This window comes from Danio aesculapii, chromosome 6, assembly GCF_903798145.1.
Source record: "Danio aesculapii chromosome 6, fDanAes4.1, whole genome shotgun sequence".
Lineage (NCBI taxonomy): Eukaryota > Metazoa > Chordata > Actinopteri > Cypriniformes > Danionidae > Danio > Danio aesculapii.
The window spans coordinates 1,302,589-1,319,774 of record NC_079440.1 but is presented as its reverse complement, the minus strand read 5'-3'; the positions used below and the strand labels follow the sequence as shown (position 1 = coordinate 1,319,774).

The 17,186-nt window shown below is 37.5% G+C and overlaps 1 protein-coding gene across 2 annotated transcripts; it reads right to left on the bottom strand.

Moving 5' to 3' along the window:
• Positions 1-345: 345 nt before the first annotated feature.
• On the bottom strand, positions 346-16,233 carry kynu (kynureninase). Of its 2 annotated transcripts, XM_056459311.1 has the most exons (14): positions 16,145-16,233; positions 14,145-14,345; positions 12,773-12,893; positions 11,863-11,945; positions 11,413-11,474; positions 9,899-9,970; positions 9,741-9,815; positions 5,604-5,750; positions 4,775-4,873; positions 3,695-3,768; positions 3,556-3,608; positions 2,777-2,862; positions 1,970-2,200; positions 346-574 (listed from the first exon to the last, which is right to left on the bottom strand). In XM_056459311.1, exons 2-14 carry the CDS (start codon positions 14,287-14,289, stop codon positions 455-457), a joined length of 1,368 nt encoding a protein of 455 aa, XP_056315286.1. In that variant the 5' UTR covers positions 14,290-14,345; positions 16,145-16,233; the 3' UTR covers positions 346-454. The 2 variants fall into 2 exon arrangements, with proteins under 2 accessions (XP_056315286.1, XP_056315285.1); XM_056459310.1 differs by lacking the exon at positions 16,145-16,233 and having other exon boundaries at positions 14,145-14,413.
• Positions 16,234-17,186: the final 953 nt, after the last annotated feature.

The window sequence follows — 17,186 nt, the reverse complement described above, 5'->3', positions numbered from 1 at the left end:
AACAAGCTTATAATTAATCATCAGCTAAGTGTGAACTCTTGAAATCCTTTTCTTACTTTGAGTTTTTGTCTTGTTTCTAGTCCAGATATTAAAAAACTCTTAAATCAGTCAGCATTTTCTAGACAAGCAAACAATATTGTGTTGTTTTCAGAAATAATGAATCAAAATGAAGTAAGTTTTTCCTTAAAACAAGCAAAATAATCTGCCAATGAGGGAAGCAAAATAATCTCATATCAAAAGAAAATCTATTTTATTTAGCTTACCCCATTGGCAGATTATTTTAAGATATTTGGGCTCGGAAGAAACTCAAACGGGCTGAAAGGATGAGGAAATTGTGACTGAATGTTCATTGTTTTGGGTGAACTGTCCCTTTAATGAGCTCTATACAGCAGCAGCCAGTAAAACTCCATCAAACTCTATGCAGCACCAGTAGAAATGTATCGGTCGCCAGTGTTTATTGTCTGCTGGCGCTCAACGCTGATCCCAGAACAGTGATGAAGCGATGGACGTCTGTGAAGGAGTTATAGAGCGGCACCGGAGCCACACGCAGAACATTGGGCTCTCGCATGTCACACTGAAACACACACACATGATTTAATTCAACACACACATTAGGACTGGATGACATTGGAAAAATCTAACACTACAATATTTTGTTATTCTGCAATATACTTTAAGATATAAATACAATTAGGTCAGATGACTTGAATAACTCTATTGGATAGAATTAATAATGTAGGACTGAGTCGGATGGTGTGCACCTGCATTTAACAATCTACAAGCATAGATCAATACAATAAAACAAGCAATTCAAATATACAATGATGCATCGTTTTCTGAGTCGAATGGTATTCTGGTACAGTAATTAAATAATAATAATAATAAATCAATCAAATTAATCATTATTGAAGTTAAAAACTGCACAATTACTTATACTTGAGCGTCTTTAATATCGTTATAGTCACATGAAAATGATTATTATAATAATTATAACCCAGGCTTAACACTGCAGATCCTGCAATGTGACTATTGCGAATGTTCACACTGTGATATCAATGGTGAAACCATATATGGTGCAGCCCTATCACACACACATTTGATTAAACACACACACTCACACTAGTATGGAGTGCAGTGTTGCTTTAAAAAGTATTCAGTCATTTTCCTTCAGCTTAGTCCCTTTATGCATTAGAGGTCGCCACAGCGGAATGAACTGCCAACTATTTACACAGCGGATGCCCTTCCAGCTGCAACCCAGTACTAGGAAACACCCATATACACTCATTCACACACACACACACACACACTCATACACTACAGCCAATTTAGTTAATCAATTCCCCTATAGCGCATGTGTTTGGACTGTGTGGGAAACCGTAGCACCCGGAGGAAACCCACGCCAACACGGGGAGAATATGCAAACTCCTATTACTATTACACATGTGCAGAAAAGTCACTCTTTACAACTTTTCAAGGTTAAAAATTGCTGGAAGAAAGATCAAGATCCCTCTAATGAAGTTCCACAAACTAATTTCGAGAGGAGCACGTCATATGATTGATCGCAGCTGGTCTCTCATTTGTAATCATTAGTAAGCCAATCAGATCATTCCAAACTCACTATAAATAGCCCGTCGAGCATTACTCTCATCTGCGTTTTTTGAAGAAGTCCCCCATCCACCCCATCTCCACCTTTCCTCCTTTACCAAGGGGGAGCTCTCGAGCACTACCTGATCTCGTACCCCCTCACATGCTCATTGATCAGGACTCAATTATCTCCGAGCTCAGGGTTCTCTCCCGGGACAGCATGCCAAACCTGCTATTATTATCAAGCAATATCTAAGTGTAAACTCTTGAATGCACTTCAAAATAAAAACATGAATCCCAAAAAACTGCTAATGTACAGATATAGAGTGTGTGTGTGTGCGTGTGTGTGTGTGTGTGTGTGTGTGTGTGTTTGATAAGTGCCTACCGCGACTCCTCGTTTCTCCAGCTCCTCAAACACAGCTCTGATGGGACTGCTGAAGCTCAGGGACAGCTGGCAGCCTCTCTGCTGAGGGTCCGACGGGGTGATGATGTGCACCGAGGGTCTGTTCGGATCTGATGGATCTCTGCTGTAATAATGGCGGATCAGAAACTCCAGATAACCCGTCAGCAGCACCGACTTACTCCTCAGATCCTTCATGGTGGTCTGATTAAAAATCTGCACAGCACAAAATACAGCGATGGTTCTTGAGGGTTGTCGGCGTGTTGCGTGATGTTTGTCAGTCTGTTGTATGATAATTATCAGTGTGTTGTATTACGGTGTTGTATGATGGTTGTCAGTACATTGTATTATGGTTATTCTGTAACATTACACTGCATGATGGTTGTCAATACGTTGTATGATTGCTGTCAGTGTGTTATGTGATTATTGTTGGTATGTTGTAGGAAGATTGTCAATATGTTGAATAAAGATTGTCAGGATAACTTCAGTATTATGCATGATGGTTGTCAGTATATTACACAATGGTTGTGTGTATATTTTACGATGATGGTCAATGGGAGTGTGTATGGGTGTGTTGCGGCTGTGTAAAACATATGATGGAACGGTTGGTGGTTCATTCCGCTGTGGCAACCCCTGATAAATAAGGGACTAAGCCAAAGGAAAATGAATGAATGAATGTATCAGTATACGGCACAATGGTTGTAAGCATGTTGTTTGAAGGTTGTCAGTGTGTTGTATGATTGTTGTCAGTATTTTGTACTGTGTTTATGAGTGTGTCGGGTGATGTCTGACCTCTAGACTGGCCTGTAAAGGACACACCAGTAAGATTGGCTGATTGGACAGACGGAATCCATTAACACCCGGCTGAAGATCCATTTCTGCAGGAATATTCATTCACAAACAAAACGACTGACCTTTTGCAGAAATAAAAGTATATTTCCAAGTCCAAAAATTAATCATGATGAAGCTAATCACTAACTGTTAGCAACCTTTTGATTTTATTTAATTTAAAATGTTTGTAGTTTCCTTAAAATCAATCTAAATCTGCTCATATTGAATACTATTAGATTTAATCAGCTAAAAAATATGAATGTGGTATAAATATATCAAGTAGAAAAAACCAAATCCAATTAGTTAAATTCTATGAGATTGTTTTACTTAATATTCGGAGAAAATTGATGCAACGCCATACTCCAAAAGAATGAGAAGCATTTAAAACTAATTAGATTTATTGATATGATTACATAAATAATCTTGTGCTTATTTGTGTCATTTATGTTCAACTAATAAAGATCAATCACATAAAGATTAGTTCACTTAAGTTTAAAGTAGGTTTTAAAGTGATGGTAATGCAATCAGAATACATAAGTCTTATTTGTTAGGCCTATATATATATATATATATAAAAAAAATTTTTTTTTTAGAGTGTAGTTAGTCACAGTGTGTAACGCAACTACATGTGTGTCCACAGGGTGTCAGCAGAGAGCAGACTCTGGATCAACAAGCCCTCAAAACTACAGAAAACATCATTATCTGTGTGTATTACTGACTGACCAGAGCTGATTTCATACCATTATTCATGAGGAATCTGGTCTTCAGGTCATGTCCCCACCAGCCCGTCAGTCTGATACACACACACACACACACACACTGCATGAGAGTCTCATACACTTCGTTTCACCTGTAAGCATGTGTGTGTGTGATACTCACGCAGGTTTGATAGTGTGAGCGTGTCTCTCATGTATATATGCACCAGCCAGCCCACCAGCCCCTGAGTTCATATACTGAATAAAACACACACCCCCTTACAGTTGAATCCAGAAGTTTACATATATTCTCAAAACTGCAACACAACCATTTTAAAAAAAAGTCTGATGGTAAGTCATACTAAACGTTTACTATTTTAGGTCCGTTAGGATCACCTAAATGATTTACATTTGCTAAATGCCAGAATAATGATATTTTTTATTAATTTCTAGACAGTCAAAAGTTTACACACATTTCCTTGATATTTGTTTAGCTTTGCTTTTAAAGTGTATAACACTGCTCAGATGTTTTGGGTCTCCTTCCACAAGCTTCTCAAATAGTGTGCAGGAATTTTGGCCCATTCCTCCTGACAGAATTGGTGTAACTGAGTCAGATTTGTAGGCTGTCTTGCTCGCACAAGCTTTTTCAACTCTGCCCACAAATGTTCAATAGGATTGAGATCAGGGCTTTGTGATGGCCACTCCAAAACATTCCCTCTGTTGTCCTTAAAGCACATTTTCACTGATTTGGCTGTATGCTTAGGGTCATGGTAAGTTTGGAGACCCATATGTGGCCAAGTTTTAATTTCCTGGCTGATGTCTTGAGATGTTGCTTCAGTATTTCTACAAAATGTTATTTCCTCATGATATTCCTCATGATGTAAACTTCTGGTTTCAACTGTATATACCACAAAACATTATGAATTATCACATTATGGAGACTTAGTTTATTACTGACAGAATAAATTCACAAAAGCGACGAAGAACAATTGTAAACACATGGACATGTCCACATACCAGCCTGATCTCACGAGAAAACATAAGTATTTTACGTTCTGTCAGTTTAGTGGCTAGTGGCAGATGTACGAAATCAATCGATTTTAAAAAGGAGGCGTGGCATCTAACCCCACCCCTAAACCCAACCGTCATTGGGGGATGAGCAAATCATTCTTAAATGTACGAATTAAATCGTTCAAATTCATACGAATTAGCCACTAAATCAAAAAGTTACGAATTGCCGTGAGATTGTGTTGCAAATACACACCTTGTAGGTGCACCAGCATGCAAAATCCACATTCCAGTCGTGAAGTCGCAGCTCTGCGTTTCCTACAGCATGCGCACAATCAAACCCCACAAAACACCCCTGAACACACACACACACACACACAGAGAGAGAGACAAAGAAAGAGAGAGACATACAGACACACAAACACACACAGAGATCATCAGACTTATTTTTGCATCTTGTAAAAAAGAGCATAATTGTATTTGTTATAATGAAACATGTTTAAAACAGTCTGCAGAAACACTCTGATTGTCATCAGAGGGCGAAAGCCCCGCCCACTAGTCTCCCTCATTAGCATAAACAGCAGCCCTGAGTGAGAAGCAGCCGTCTGTCCATTAGCCATTAGAGTGTTTGAGCTGCTGAAGATAATGTCAGCATAGACTAAGACGATTATAGATGTGGAGTTTTAGATGAAGCAGCGACAGGAGCGACATAGACTGACAGAAGCATGAAGCACACACTCACACTGAAGCACACATGCACACAGCACTGACAACACAGCTAGTCCTGTTCTGAATCTGACACTATGCATATGCATGGTCAGTTGTAGCTCCGCCTTCTTATTCAAAAGAGCACGATCTCATTTAAATTTAAAGCGACAGTCACCAAAATGCCACATTTAGGATCAAGAAAGGGTCAGTTTCAGAGAGTTGGAGAACAATATCTCTGTGCTATTTTCAGCTCAAACTCAAACACACACACTCTAGAGACAGCAGAGACACATTTACAGCTTATAAAAAGAGGCAGAATTGGTCTCCTTTAAAATATCAATGCTTAATTATAATACATTTCTAACACATGAGGTCACCTTGTTGTGTCCCGCTTTAGTGATGGTCTCCATGTCGAAGAGTTGACCGCTGTAATACTGTACGCCGCTGAGCAGGATCAGAGCGATGGATTCTCCCTCCCGCTCGATCAGAGAAACGATGTCCTCCGTCTGAATTGTGTCCTCGTCCTGAAACACAATATTGTCAGAGAGACCTGCGGCATACATATCCTGATCACACTACACTAGCTATGTGTCTAAATAAGCTTTTCTTACGTTTCGTCTTGTTTCCACTCCAAATATCTAAAAACTCTTATATTGAGAAGCTTTTTTAGACAAGCATACATTTACATTTACATTTAGTCATTTAGCAGACGCTTTTATCCAAAGCGACTTACAAATGAGGACAAGGAAGCAATTCACACAACTATAAGAGCAGCAGTGAACAAGTGCTATAGACAAGTTTCAGGTGTGTAAAGTCTAAGAAGCAAAGCATTAGTAAAAATTTTTTTTTTTTTTTTTTTTTGGAGAGAGAGAGAGAGAGAGAGAGAGAGAGAGAGAGAGAGAGAGAGAGAGAGAGAGAGAGAGAGAGAGAGAGAGAGGGCACAGAGAGAGAGAGGGCACGGTTAGTGGTATAGCCAGAGAGGCAGTTGCAGATTAGGAAGGAAAGTGGAGACTAAACAGTTGCGTTTTTAGTCGTTTCTTGAAGACAGCAAGTGACTCTGCTGTTCTGATGTAGTTAGGGAGTTCATTCCACCAACTGGGCAGATTGAATGTGAGAGTTCGGGAAAGTGATTTCTTCCCTCTTTGGGATGGAACAACGAGGCGACGTTCATTCACAGAACGCAAGTTTCTGGAGGGCACATATATCTGCAGAAGTGAGAGCAGATATGAAGGAGCCAAGGTAGAGGTCACTTTTTTAAGCAAACATCAGAGCTTTGAATTTGATGCGGGCAGCAACTGGAAGCCAGTGCAAACGGGTGAGTAGCGGAGTGACATGTGCTCTTTTGGGTTCATCAAAGACCACTCGTGCTGCTGCGTTCTGAAGCAGCTGAAGAGGTTTGATAGAACTAGCTGGTAGCCCGGCTAGCAGAGAGTTGCAATAGTCCAGTTTGGAGAGGACAAGAGCTTGAACAATGAGTTGAGCTGTATGTTCAGATAGGAAGGGTCGGACCTTTCTGATGTTGTATAGTGCAAATCTGCAAGATCGAGCAGTTCTCGAAATGTGGTCAGAGAAGTTCAGTTGGTCATCAATTGTTACTCCAAGGCTTTTTACCAATTTGGATGCAGTGATGGTTGCTCCGTCCATCTGGATTGAAAAGTTATGGTGAAGAGTCGGGTTGGCAGAAACTTCAAGCATTTCCGTTTTCGTGAGGTTAAGCTGGAGATGATGATCTTTCATCCAGTGTGAAATGTCTGACAGGCAGGCTGAAATGCGAGCTGGAACCGAGGGATCATCAGGGTGAAAAGAGAGGTATAGCTGGTTATCATCAGCATAGCAGTGGTAGGAGAAACCATGTTTCTGGATGACTGTTCCTAAAGATGCCGTGTAGATAGAGAAGAGAAGTGGTCCAAGCACAGAGCCCTGAGGTACCCCAGTGTTTAGATGCTGTAGGTTGGACACCTCTCCCCTCCACGACACCCTGAATGACCTGTCCGAGAGGTAGGAACTGAACCATTGAATAACAGTGCCTGTGACGCCCAGTGACTCAAGCGTAGATAGCAGGATCTGGTGGTTTACAGTGTCAAAAGCAGCTGATAAATCCAGCAAGATGAGGACAGATGATTTAGAGTCTGCTTTAGCCAGTCTGAGATCCTCCACGACCGAGAGTAGGGCAGTCTCAGTTGAGTGGCCTTTCTTAAAGCCAGATTGCTTGTTGTCCATGAGGTTGTTTTGAGTAAGAAAGTCTAGGACTTGATTGAACACTACTTTCTCCAAAATCTTGGCCATGAATGGAAGCAGGGATACCGGTCGGTAGTTTTCAAGTAGCGTTTGATCCAGGTTGGGTTTCTTTAGCAGAGGGGTTACCCTAGCCTGCTTAAATGAAGTAGGGAATAGACCAGAGTCAAGAGATGTGTTAATTATGTGAGTCAGTGTTGGTATGACTGCAGGAGAAATAGCTTGCAAGATATGAGAGGGAATGGGATCAAGCGGACAGGTGGTTGCATGGCTTGATAGCACGAGATTGGACACCTCAGACTCAGAGAGCTGGGAGAAAGAGGTGAGTGTGTGTGGTGTTGGTGGTGTATCTTGCGTGTTTGTTGTAGGTGCAGCAAATTGAGCACTGATTTTTGCCATTTTGGTGCAAAAGAATGTAGCAAAGTCATCAGTAGTGAGTGTGGAGGATGCTGGTAAAGGAGCATAATGTTTTGTGTTAATTTTCAGAAATAATGAGTCAAAATGAAGTGAGTTTTTCCTTAAAACAAGCGAAATAATCTGCCTAAATGACCTTACGTCAAAAGGAAAAACAAGATAACTTAAAGGACAAACTCTGAGACTCATTATGTCTTTATACTTAGACAAAAACACTAAAGGCCGGCTCACACTGTGTGATTTATTATAACCCTGAACGACTGTAGCATGTCAGACTGCATAAACATGGCTCCCATGTCACACTGTAAGATCTCAGCTGTCATAATGTCAGACTGAACGACAATGAAGATGCACCAAACATGAAAGAAAACGTTTGACGTCATCCACTCGTGACACTTTCACCATCCCCCGTTCTGAAATGATTCCTCACAGTAAACATAAACAATCTGTAGCGGCAATTTAGCATACAGCATGTGTCAATAATAAAACCAGGAAGAAAAAACTGTTCAGACATTTCCCCGCGGTCATCTTAATTGTCGCTCGGGTTGTGTTTTGACATTTAGTTGATGTGTGCGGATCTATGCTGCCATCTTGTGTTGTTTCTCTCTGTGTGTTTATGCTTTTGTTTGAAGGAAGGCGGTTCCTGGAGGAAATTTGAGGATGGATTCGATTCTCATCTCAACCTACCCTAAATAATAGGACGTGCTGGAGCACTGATCAAGGCCTTTTTGTGCCACAATGACTGGTGTTATGCGTTAGCTTTGTGGGCCTTGTGGGTCCTCCAGCATATTTCTCTGTTTTGCCCACCATTGACCACTATGCCAGAGAGAGATTGAAATTTGTTTGGTATGTATAGAAACGTTTACCAATGTGATTAATGTTATGACTTTGTCTTAACTTTTGTTATTTCTTGTCTCAATTTCTTGCTCATTCGTTTCTACTCATAATGTCAAGAGTTGTGGTTGACACAATACACACTTGTAATATAATCCACACTTGTGAATAATTGTGAGAGGAGATGTAGGGGGATTGATGCCATGTTCTTTTTGTACGTTTGTTATTGTTTTGGGAAAAGAGAGTTAGATAAGTAATTGCTGTTTTTATTTATTCTTTTGATTTTCTTTAGGTAAGATAGTTGGTAAAAAAGATATTTTTGTTTGTTATTTTTGGCCTGGTCTTCACCTGAAGATATATCCTTATATCTTATAATAAACAAAGCTTGGTACATTCAAATTCTCTCTGGTATTGGCTCTCTTTTCTTTTCTGTTGTGATCGACCCCTAGACGGATTGCGTCATCAGATTCTGCGCTCCTATTGGTTCTTGGATTGGTGCTCATCGCAGCTGTACACTGCAGAAAGTGTCTGAAATCTTCTGACTCTACCAGAACTACATCGGTGGAAAAATCTGATCGCATCGGGCAGTAAGCAGCTGTCTGTGAACATGTCAAACTAACAATCAAAGATCACAGATTTTAGCCTTGGATTTCAGGAATCTTTTAGGGTATCTCAGATGACAATATTGCGTCTGAAATCTCACAGTGTGAGCAGGGCTTTAGTAAAGAATCACTCACACTGTGCTTTATCAGCTTAATCACACTGTAGGAAAGAGTCTGAAATCTTCTGAATCTGCCAGAACTTTAGTCATTTATTTTCTTTTCGGCTTAGTTCCTTTATTAATCCAGGGTTGCCACAGCGGAATGAACCGCCAACTTATCCAGCACATGTTTAACGCAGCGGATGCCGCAGCAGCTGAGGAGGTTATGCTCTTCTGTTTCTCATCAATGCAAACGCTGCTTTATTCACTGATGATTTATGCCATATTGCAGTTTTGTGTATAACTCTAGTTCTCATCTTTAGATCTTTACCTGTCTGGGTTTGATGATCAACATACTGTCAGACACGTTCAGTCCTCGCAGACGGATCTGAGACTCGATGGCGTACTGAAAGATTGACACAAACACACACACATGCTTTTACCATTTAATAGATCAACGATTGAGTGATGCTCGTGCTTTTTACACACATGATCTGACGGAAAGGCTTTGTCCTCCAGGAGAATCTTATGGCGTTTTGGAGTCGGTTTATAGAAGGAGAGCTGAAGGGATTGAAAAAGAAAAGAAGATTATTAACACATTTATTATATTATTCTGTTTTATTCTGTACATTTTGAATTAGTATTTTATATTCTATTTTAATATTTGCATATATGTTTTTAAAATATTCTAAATATAAATGCAAAAGCCTCCTCTGCCTTTATTTTTCTTTTAAATTATCATTTTGGTCATGCTCTTATGTTTAGGTTCAGTAATGTCTCGACTGGTCATTATGTATTTTCACTTCTCTACTGTATTTTCAAGCATCTGATCTTTATCAGTGTTTTCATTTTTGGAAAAAATTTTACTTTTCTTCACTATAATCCAAAGCAAATATTGGCATTCATATTCCACTACATTTCCAACTCAAAGATTCAAATGATTCATTCAGACTGAGTCTCCAGTGAACAACTCACTGATTCAGAGGGAGTCTCCTGTTAAAAGCTCACAGGTTCAAATGGTTAACTCAGACTGAATCTCCTGTGAACAACTCACTCATTCAAATGATATATTTAGACCGAGTCTCCAGTGAACAACTCTCTGATTCAGAGGAAGTCTCCAGTGAAAAGCTCACAGATTCAAATGGTTAATTTACACTGAATCTCCAGTGAATAACTCACTCATTCAAATGATTCATTCAGACTGAGTCTCCAGTGAACAACTCACTGATTCAGAGTGAGTGTCCAGTGAACATCTCACTGATTTAAATGAACCATTCAGAATGAATCTTCAGCAAATGACTCACTTTTTCATTCATTCATTCATTTTCTTTTCGGCTTAGTCCCTTTATTAATCTGGGGTCGCCACAGCGGAATAACCCACCAACTTACCCAGCATATGTTTTATGCAGCAGATGCCCTTCCAGCTGCAACCCATCTCTGGGAAACATCCATACACACTCATCCACACACAAACACACACATACACTATGGCCAATTTATCTTACCCAATTCACCTGTACCGCGTGTGTTTGAACTTGTGTGGGAAACCGGAGCACCCGGAAGAAACCCACGTCAACACGGGGAGAACATGCAAACTCCACACAGAAACACCAACTGACCCAGCCGGGACTCGAACCAGCACCCTTCTTGCTGTGAAGTGATCGTACTACCCACTGCACCACTCTCTTTTTCCTTCTTGCCAAATAAACATTCTTTAAAACATACTTTTATTTTAAACTCTACTTCAATCAAATCAAGTGCTTGAGATTAAATTAATTAATTAATTAATTAAACAGGATTCTTTTACTGGAGTGCTATTTTATTAGTGTCTTCATCCATCAATTTCTAATTTCACATTGATGGAATCAAAATAAAGGTATTTAAATAACCGAATAAAACATTTTAATTTGTATCCATGAAAATTGACTAAACCTAAATAAAGCTCCTGATGATGAAAATGCCTGTAAAAATGAATAATGCATCATTTGCATCTGTTTTTGTACCATCAGAAGGTGCAGATTGACGGTCAGTCCATTCATCAGAGCCACTTCTTCAGTCTTAGCCCCTGATCAAAGATTAAAACACACAGAAAGTAAAAACACAGGCTTTACTGAGGGCTAAAGTCCTCTCTTTACGGTAAACATGGTCAAGTTCACTGCAAAAATGCTTCTTACCTAGAGTTTTTGTGTTGTTTTCAGCCTAAATATCTCAAAATTCTTAAATCAAGAAGCATTTTCTAGACAAGTAAAACATATTGTCTTGTTTTAAGCAATAAAACTGAGTTTTTCCTTAAAACAAGCAAAATAATCTGCCAATGGAATAAGCAAAATAATGGAAAAAAGATTATTTCACTTTTTTTTCCAAGGAAAAACTCAGTTAAATGGACGTATTATTCTTTAAAACAAGACAACAGCTTTTGCTTGTCTAGAAAATGCTAATAAACTCTTAATTACCCACAATCTTGGCCATCATCTCCTCCAGGGTTTCCTCAGCCCAGGCCCAAGGTCGCGACCCCTCCGTGTGGCCATGGACGCCTCTGTAAACAACAAGAGGGGTGTTTTGTTATTAGTTATTATTATGTTCACTGCACCTTTAACTTTAATAAATATCTTTAATAACATAACAAGTAACTAACTTTAATAACCTATCACAGTTTGTTTTTTTTAAATAAATAGCTCAAATTTGACTCAGACTACCTACATTTTAATATAGGCAGACGTGTATAGCCTAATCATTTATTTTGATTTATTTATTACCATTTTATGCTATTTGTTTTATTATTATTCATTCATTCATTTTCCTTCGGCTTAGTCCCTTATTTATCAGAGGTCACCACAGCGGAATGAACTGCCAACTACTCCAGCATTTGTTTTACGCAGTTTGCATGTTCTCCCTGTGTTCGCGTGGGTTTCCTCCGGGTGCTCCGGTTTCTCCCACAGTCCAAAGACGTGCTGTACAGGTGAATTGAGTAAGCTAAATTGTCCGTAGTGTATGTGTGTGAATGAGTGTGTATGGGTGTTTCCCAGAGATGGGTTGCGGCTGGAAGGGCATCCGCTGCATGAAACATGTGCTGGATAAGTTGGTGGTTCATTCCGCTGTGGCGACCCCAGATTAATAAAGGGACTAAGCCGAAAAGAAAATGAATGAATGAATGAATTTTCTGTCTGACCTAAGATTAACCTAATAAAGCAAAAATAAATCAATGAATAAATAAATTTGATCAAACTCTGGCTTAAAGGTTTCAGTCAGATTTTTCACTTAATGTTTGAGCTTGTCCAGGTTTTACCCAAAGTTTTTTCCACAGTTTACCTCACATTAGATTCCTTCATTTCTCAGCTGATAAACACTGACAGACGGACTCACGTTTTGGCCCATTTCTCCAGTTCTTCATCAATGTATTGTTTGGTGTTTTTGGGCTGAAGGCCCAGTGAATTCCCAGCAAAATAAATACAGTCTTCAGAGCCGTCCACAAGTGAGAGATCCACTGAAACAGACAAGAAATCAGCTGATGTGTGACTGTAAGTGATATGATCATAAATAGTGCCCCGCATAAATGACTTCAACAAGAATATGTGCAGAATAAATTCAAAGAAGCACAGTAACTGATATTGATATTTCGATCGACACACACAAAAAAAGATTTTGTCTCGTTTCTAGCGCAAATATATAGAAATTCTTAAATCAAGAAGATTTTCTTAGTAAAAATGATCATGTGATTTCAGAAATAATGAGTCAAAATGAAGTGAGTTTAAAACAAGCAAAATAATCGAACAATGGGGTAGAACAATTGTCAAAATGTTGAAAGAAAATACACGTTTATTTTGGTTCCCCATTGGCAGAATATTTAGCTTGTTTTAAGGAAAAACTCACTTCATTTTTGACTCATTATTTCTGAAAACAAGACAAGATTATTTATTTATCCGTTTATTTGTTTGTTTGTTTGTTTGGTTGGTTTATTTTTTGCTGTGTGTACAAATGTAATTGCAAAATTAAAAATCAGAAACAATCATTTAATGAATTTTAGATATATGGACTAGAAACAAGACAAAACCTCATTATTTAATAATTTATTTTATTTTATTTTATTTTATTTTATTTTATTTTATTTTATTTTATTTTGTATTTTATTTTGTTTTATTTTATTTTATTTTATTCTATTTTATTTTGTATTTTATTTTATTTTATTTTATTATTATTTTTTTTAAATTTATTTTATTTTATTTTATTTTGTATTTTATTTTATTTTGTATTTTATTTTATTTTATTTTATTTATTTTTTTTATTTTATTTTGTATTTTATTTTATTTTATTTTATTTTTTATTTTCTATTTTTTATTTTATAATTTATATTTTATTTTATTTTATTTTATTTTATTTTATATTTTATTTTATTTTATTTTATATTTTATTTTATTTTATTTTATTTTATTTTATTTTATTTTATTTGTATTTATATATATATATATATATATATATATATATATATATATATATATATTTTTTTTTTTTTTTTTTTTTTTTTTTTTTTTTGCAGTGTGTGCAACTAATCAGAATCAAGCATTTATTTATTTTTAGATATTTGGACTAGAAACAAGACAATTTTTTTTTATTATTATTTGTTTTATTTATTTTTATTTATTCTTATTTTCTTGCTGTGTGTGCATTAAACAATTTCACTGCACACCTTCCAGCCAATCAGAATCCAGCACCTGCTCAGCCGGTCTCTGAAACTCACCCTTGGACAGCTGTGATGTTTTGGGGATGATGAAGAGTTCTCTCAGGTGTCTCAGGTGGTCCCGCTGGTCCAGATGTTCAGCCAGTGTTGGAGACGTCGGGCTGCATTTCAGCTCCTCACAGACGCTCAGGATCCGCTCCATCATCTCCACAGAACCCTCAAATACTGCAGCGGATCAGACTTTCGGCTCTGCACTTTGACCTGAGCGTAAACACATCAGATCTGAGCTAATGATTGCTGGAGAGTTCATCATTTCCTGCGTGATTCAGCTCTTCCTGCGCACATGGATTCACTTCAGTTTTACTTCTGCTTTCAGAGTGAAACCAACCGGACCAGAAGAGTCAGTTAGTCGGTCACGTGCAGAAGAGCTCAGACTCACATTTCAATCTACAGTGTGTCACATCACAGCTCCCACATCAAAAAAAAATACTACAGTAATTCATAGCTTTCCCAGTGATGGGTTGTAGCTGGAAGGGCATCCGCTGTGTAAAACACATGCTGGACAAGTTGGCGGTTCATTCCGCTGTGGCGACCACAGATTAATAAAGGAACTAAGCCGAAAAGAAAACGAATGAATGAATGAGTAATTTACCATATTTTAAATTACCATAGCAGCTGTAAAATCACCACAACAGATCAGTTACTATAGTTGTTGTGTTACCATAGCAACTGTAATCACCACAACAGATCAATTGCTGAAGTTGTTGTGTTACCATAGCAACTGTAGAATCAACACAACAGATCATTTACTATAGATGTTGTGTTGCTATAGTAACTATAGAATCACCACAACAGATCAACTGCGATAGTTATTCCATTACCATAGTGACTGTAGAATCACCACAACAGATCAGTTACTATAGTTGTCGTGTTACCATAGCAACTGTAGAATCACCACAACATATCAATTACTATAGTTGTTGAGTTACCATAACAACTGTAGAATCACCACAACATATCAATTACTATAGTTGTTGAGTTACCATAGCAACTGTAGAATCACCACAACATATCAATTACTATAGTTGTTGAGTTACCATAACAACTGTAGAATCACCACAACATATCAATTACTATAGTTGTTGAGTTACCATAACAACTGTAGAATCACCACAACATATCAATTACTATAGTTGTTGAGTTACCATAACAACTGTAGAATCACCACAACATATCAATTACTATAGTTGTTGAGTTACCATAACAACTGTAGAATCACCACAACATATCAATTACTATAGTTGTTGAGTTACCATAGCAACTGTAGAATCACCACAACATATCAATTACTATAGTTGTTGAGTTACCATAGCAACTGTAGAATCAACACAACAGATCAATACCATAGTTGTTGTGTTGCCATAGTAATTATAGGATCACCACAACAGATCAATTGGTATAGTTGTTGGGTTACGATAGCAACTGTAAAATCACCACAACAGATCAGTTACTATAATTGTTCTGTTACCATAGCAACTGTAAAATTGACACAACAGATCAATTGCTGTAGTTGTTTTGTTACCATAGCGAATGTAGAATCACCACAACAGATTAATTACTATAGTTGTTATGTTACCATAGCAACTGTATCACCACAACTGATTAGTTCAAGTACTTTACTGTAGTATGGTTCACACATTCAAACCTACAAATAAATTTTGTAAATATGAATTTTATTTTGGATGCGATTAATTGTGATTAATTATTGGAAAGCACTAATTAAAGATGTTTTTTAATAACCTGACAAAAATTGACATGTTCACAAAAATTAAAACAAATATATAAAAATGAAAACACAAATATTCCTAAAAATATCTAGAATTGCATCTTAATACTAAAATGAATCAACTAAAAATACATTTAATTCAACACACACTCTGTAAAATTTCAACAGCATAACCCCCCACCCCCTAAAAAGTTAGAAGACACATACATGTAGTAGTCATCTCCTAAAGGCACAGTACACCTAAATGAAAAACAAAGATTTTGCTGAAATGTACCTGAACTCAGAGAGTCTGCCAATCACATCCACAGATCGTATTCATTCTCTGCCGTGTTCAGTGTCGATCCGAGGGTGAAATATTTCATTAAGTCCAGCTGAGAGACCAACACACATGACTGAATCTGAGAAAACACACACACACACACACACGCACACACACACACACACACACACACAAACACACACACACACACACACGTTAAAACATTTACTACAAACACAGACCAGCTCATTCCAGTCAAACCACTGACGACAATGAAGAAACCCAAACTACAAAATCAACACTGGACTGCACTATAAAAAAATAACCGTAAATAGATTCATATTTGTATTTCTTACTTTTCCCCCTTTATTTAATTGCCTTATGGGACCTTGACCTTCCTTTCAACAACTTTTTAGGTGTGAAAAAAGTGACTTTCATGATCATTTTCAGCAGTTAAAGTGCTCTCTAGGTTGGTGTTGTGAATCACGCTACAGAAACCTTGTAATAAACTGCCAGTACATTTTCTTCTATTTTACAGACTTATTTCTCTAGAGATTATTCCTCATACATTATATTATTTCAAACGACTAAAATGTCAATAAAACTCACTTAGTTAACCTGAAGAGTTGAATTTTCAACATTAAAAGTGGACAGCGCAGAGATCAACATCTCACAATGCAATTCACAACCACAAATAAACCCAAAACTAAATACGGAAACTGTTAATCAACAGATGTTTTACAGTGTACAGTTATAGGTAAAAATGCTTTTACTCAGTATGACAAAGAAGCAAAGTGATTGAAAATGATAAATGAGATATCATCGGAATCAACACAAATCAAAGATCATAATAAATACACATGTGGATGGCGCTGTGTTCTTTACCAATTTCTAAAATAAGATTTCTCAATTTATGACAAATGACACAGAGCTCATTTGTAATTGTGAAATCGGTATCCTCTATTTCAGCATGAGTCAAACTACCCATAGATCAAGATTTTCTGACTAATTGTTCAAAAGTTATCTGCAAAACTAGTTATTTCCTTATGACCTGTAG

Bases quoted from the DNA above. Each gene is read 5' to 3' on its own strand.
- kynu (XM_056459311.1), bottom strand. From the start codon at position 14,289: ATGATGGAGCGGATCCTGAGCGTCTGTGAGGAGCTGAAATGCAGCCCG. The intron at 11,946-12,772 runs GTGAGTCCGTCT...TGTTGTTTACAG, and splicing joins CTGGAGAAATGGGCCAAAAC to AGGCGTCCATGGCCACACGG. The intron at 4,874-5,603 runs GTGACCTCATGT...GTGTGTGTTCAG, and splicing joins CTAAAGCGGGACACAACAAG to GGGTGTTTTGTGGGGTTTGA.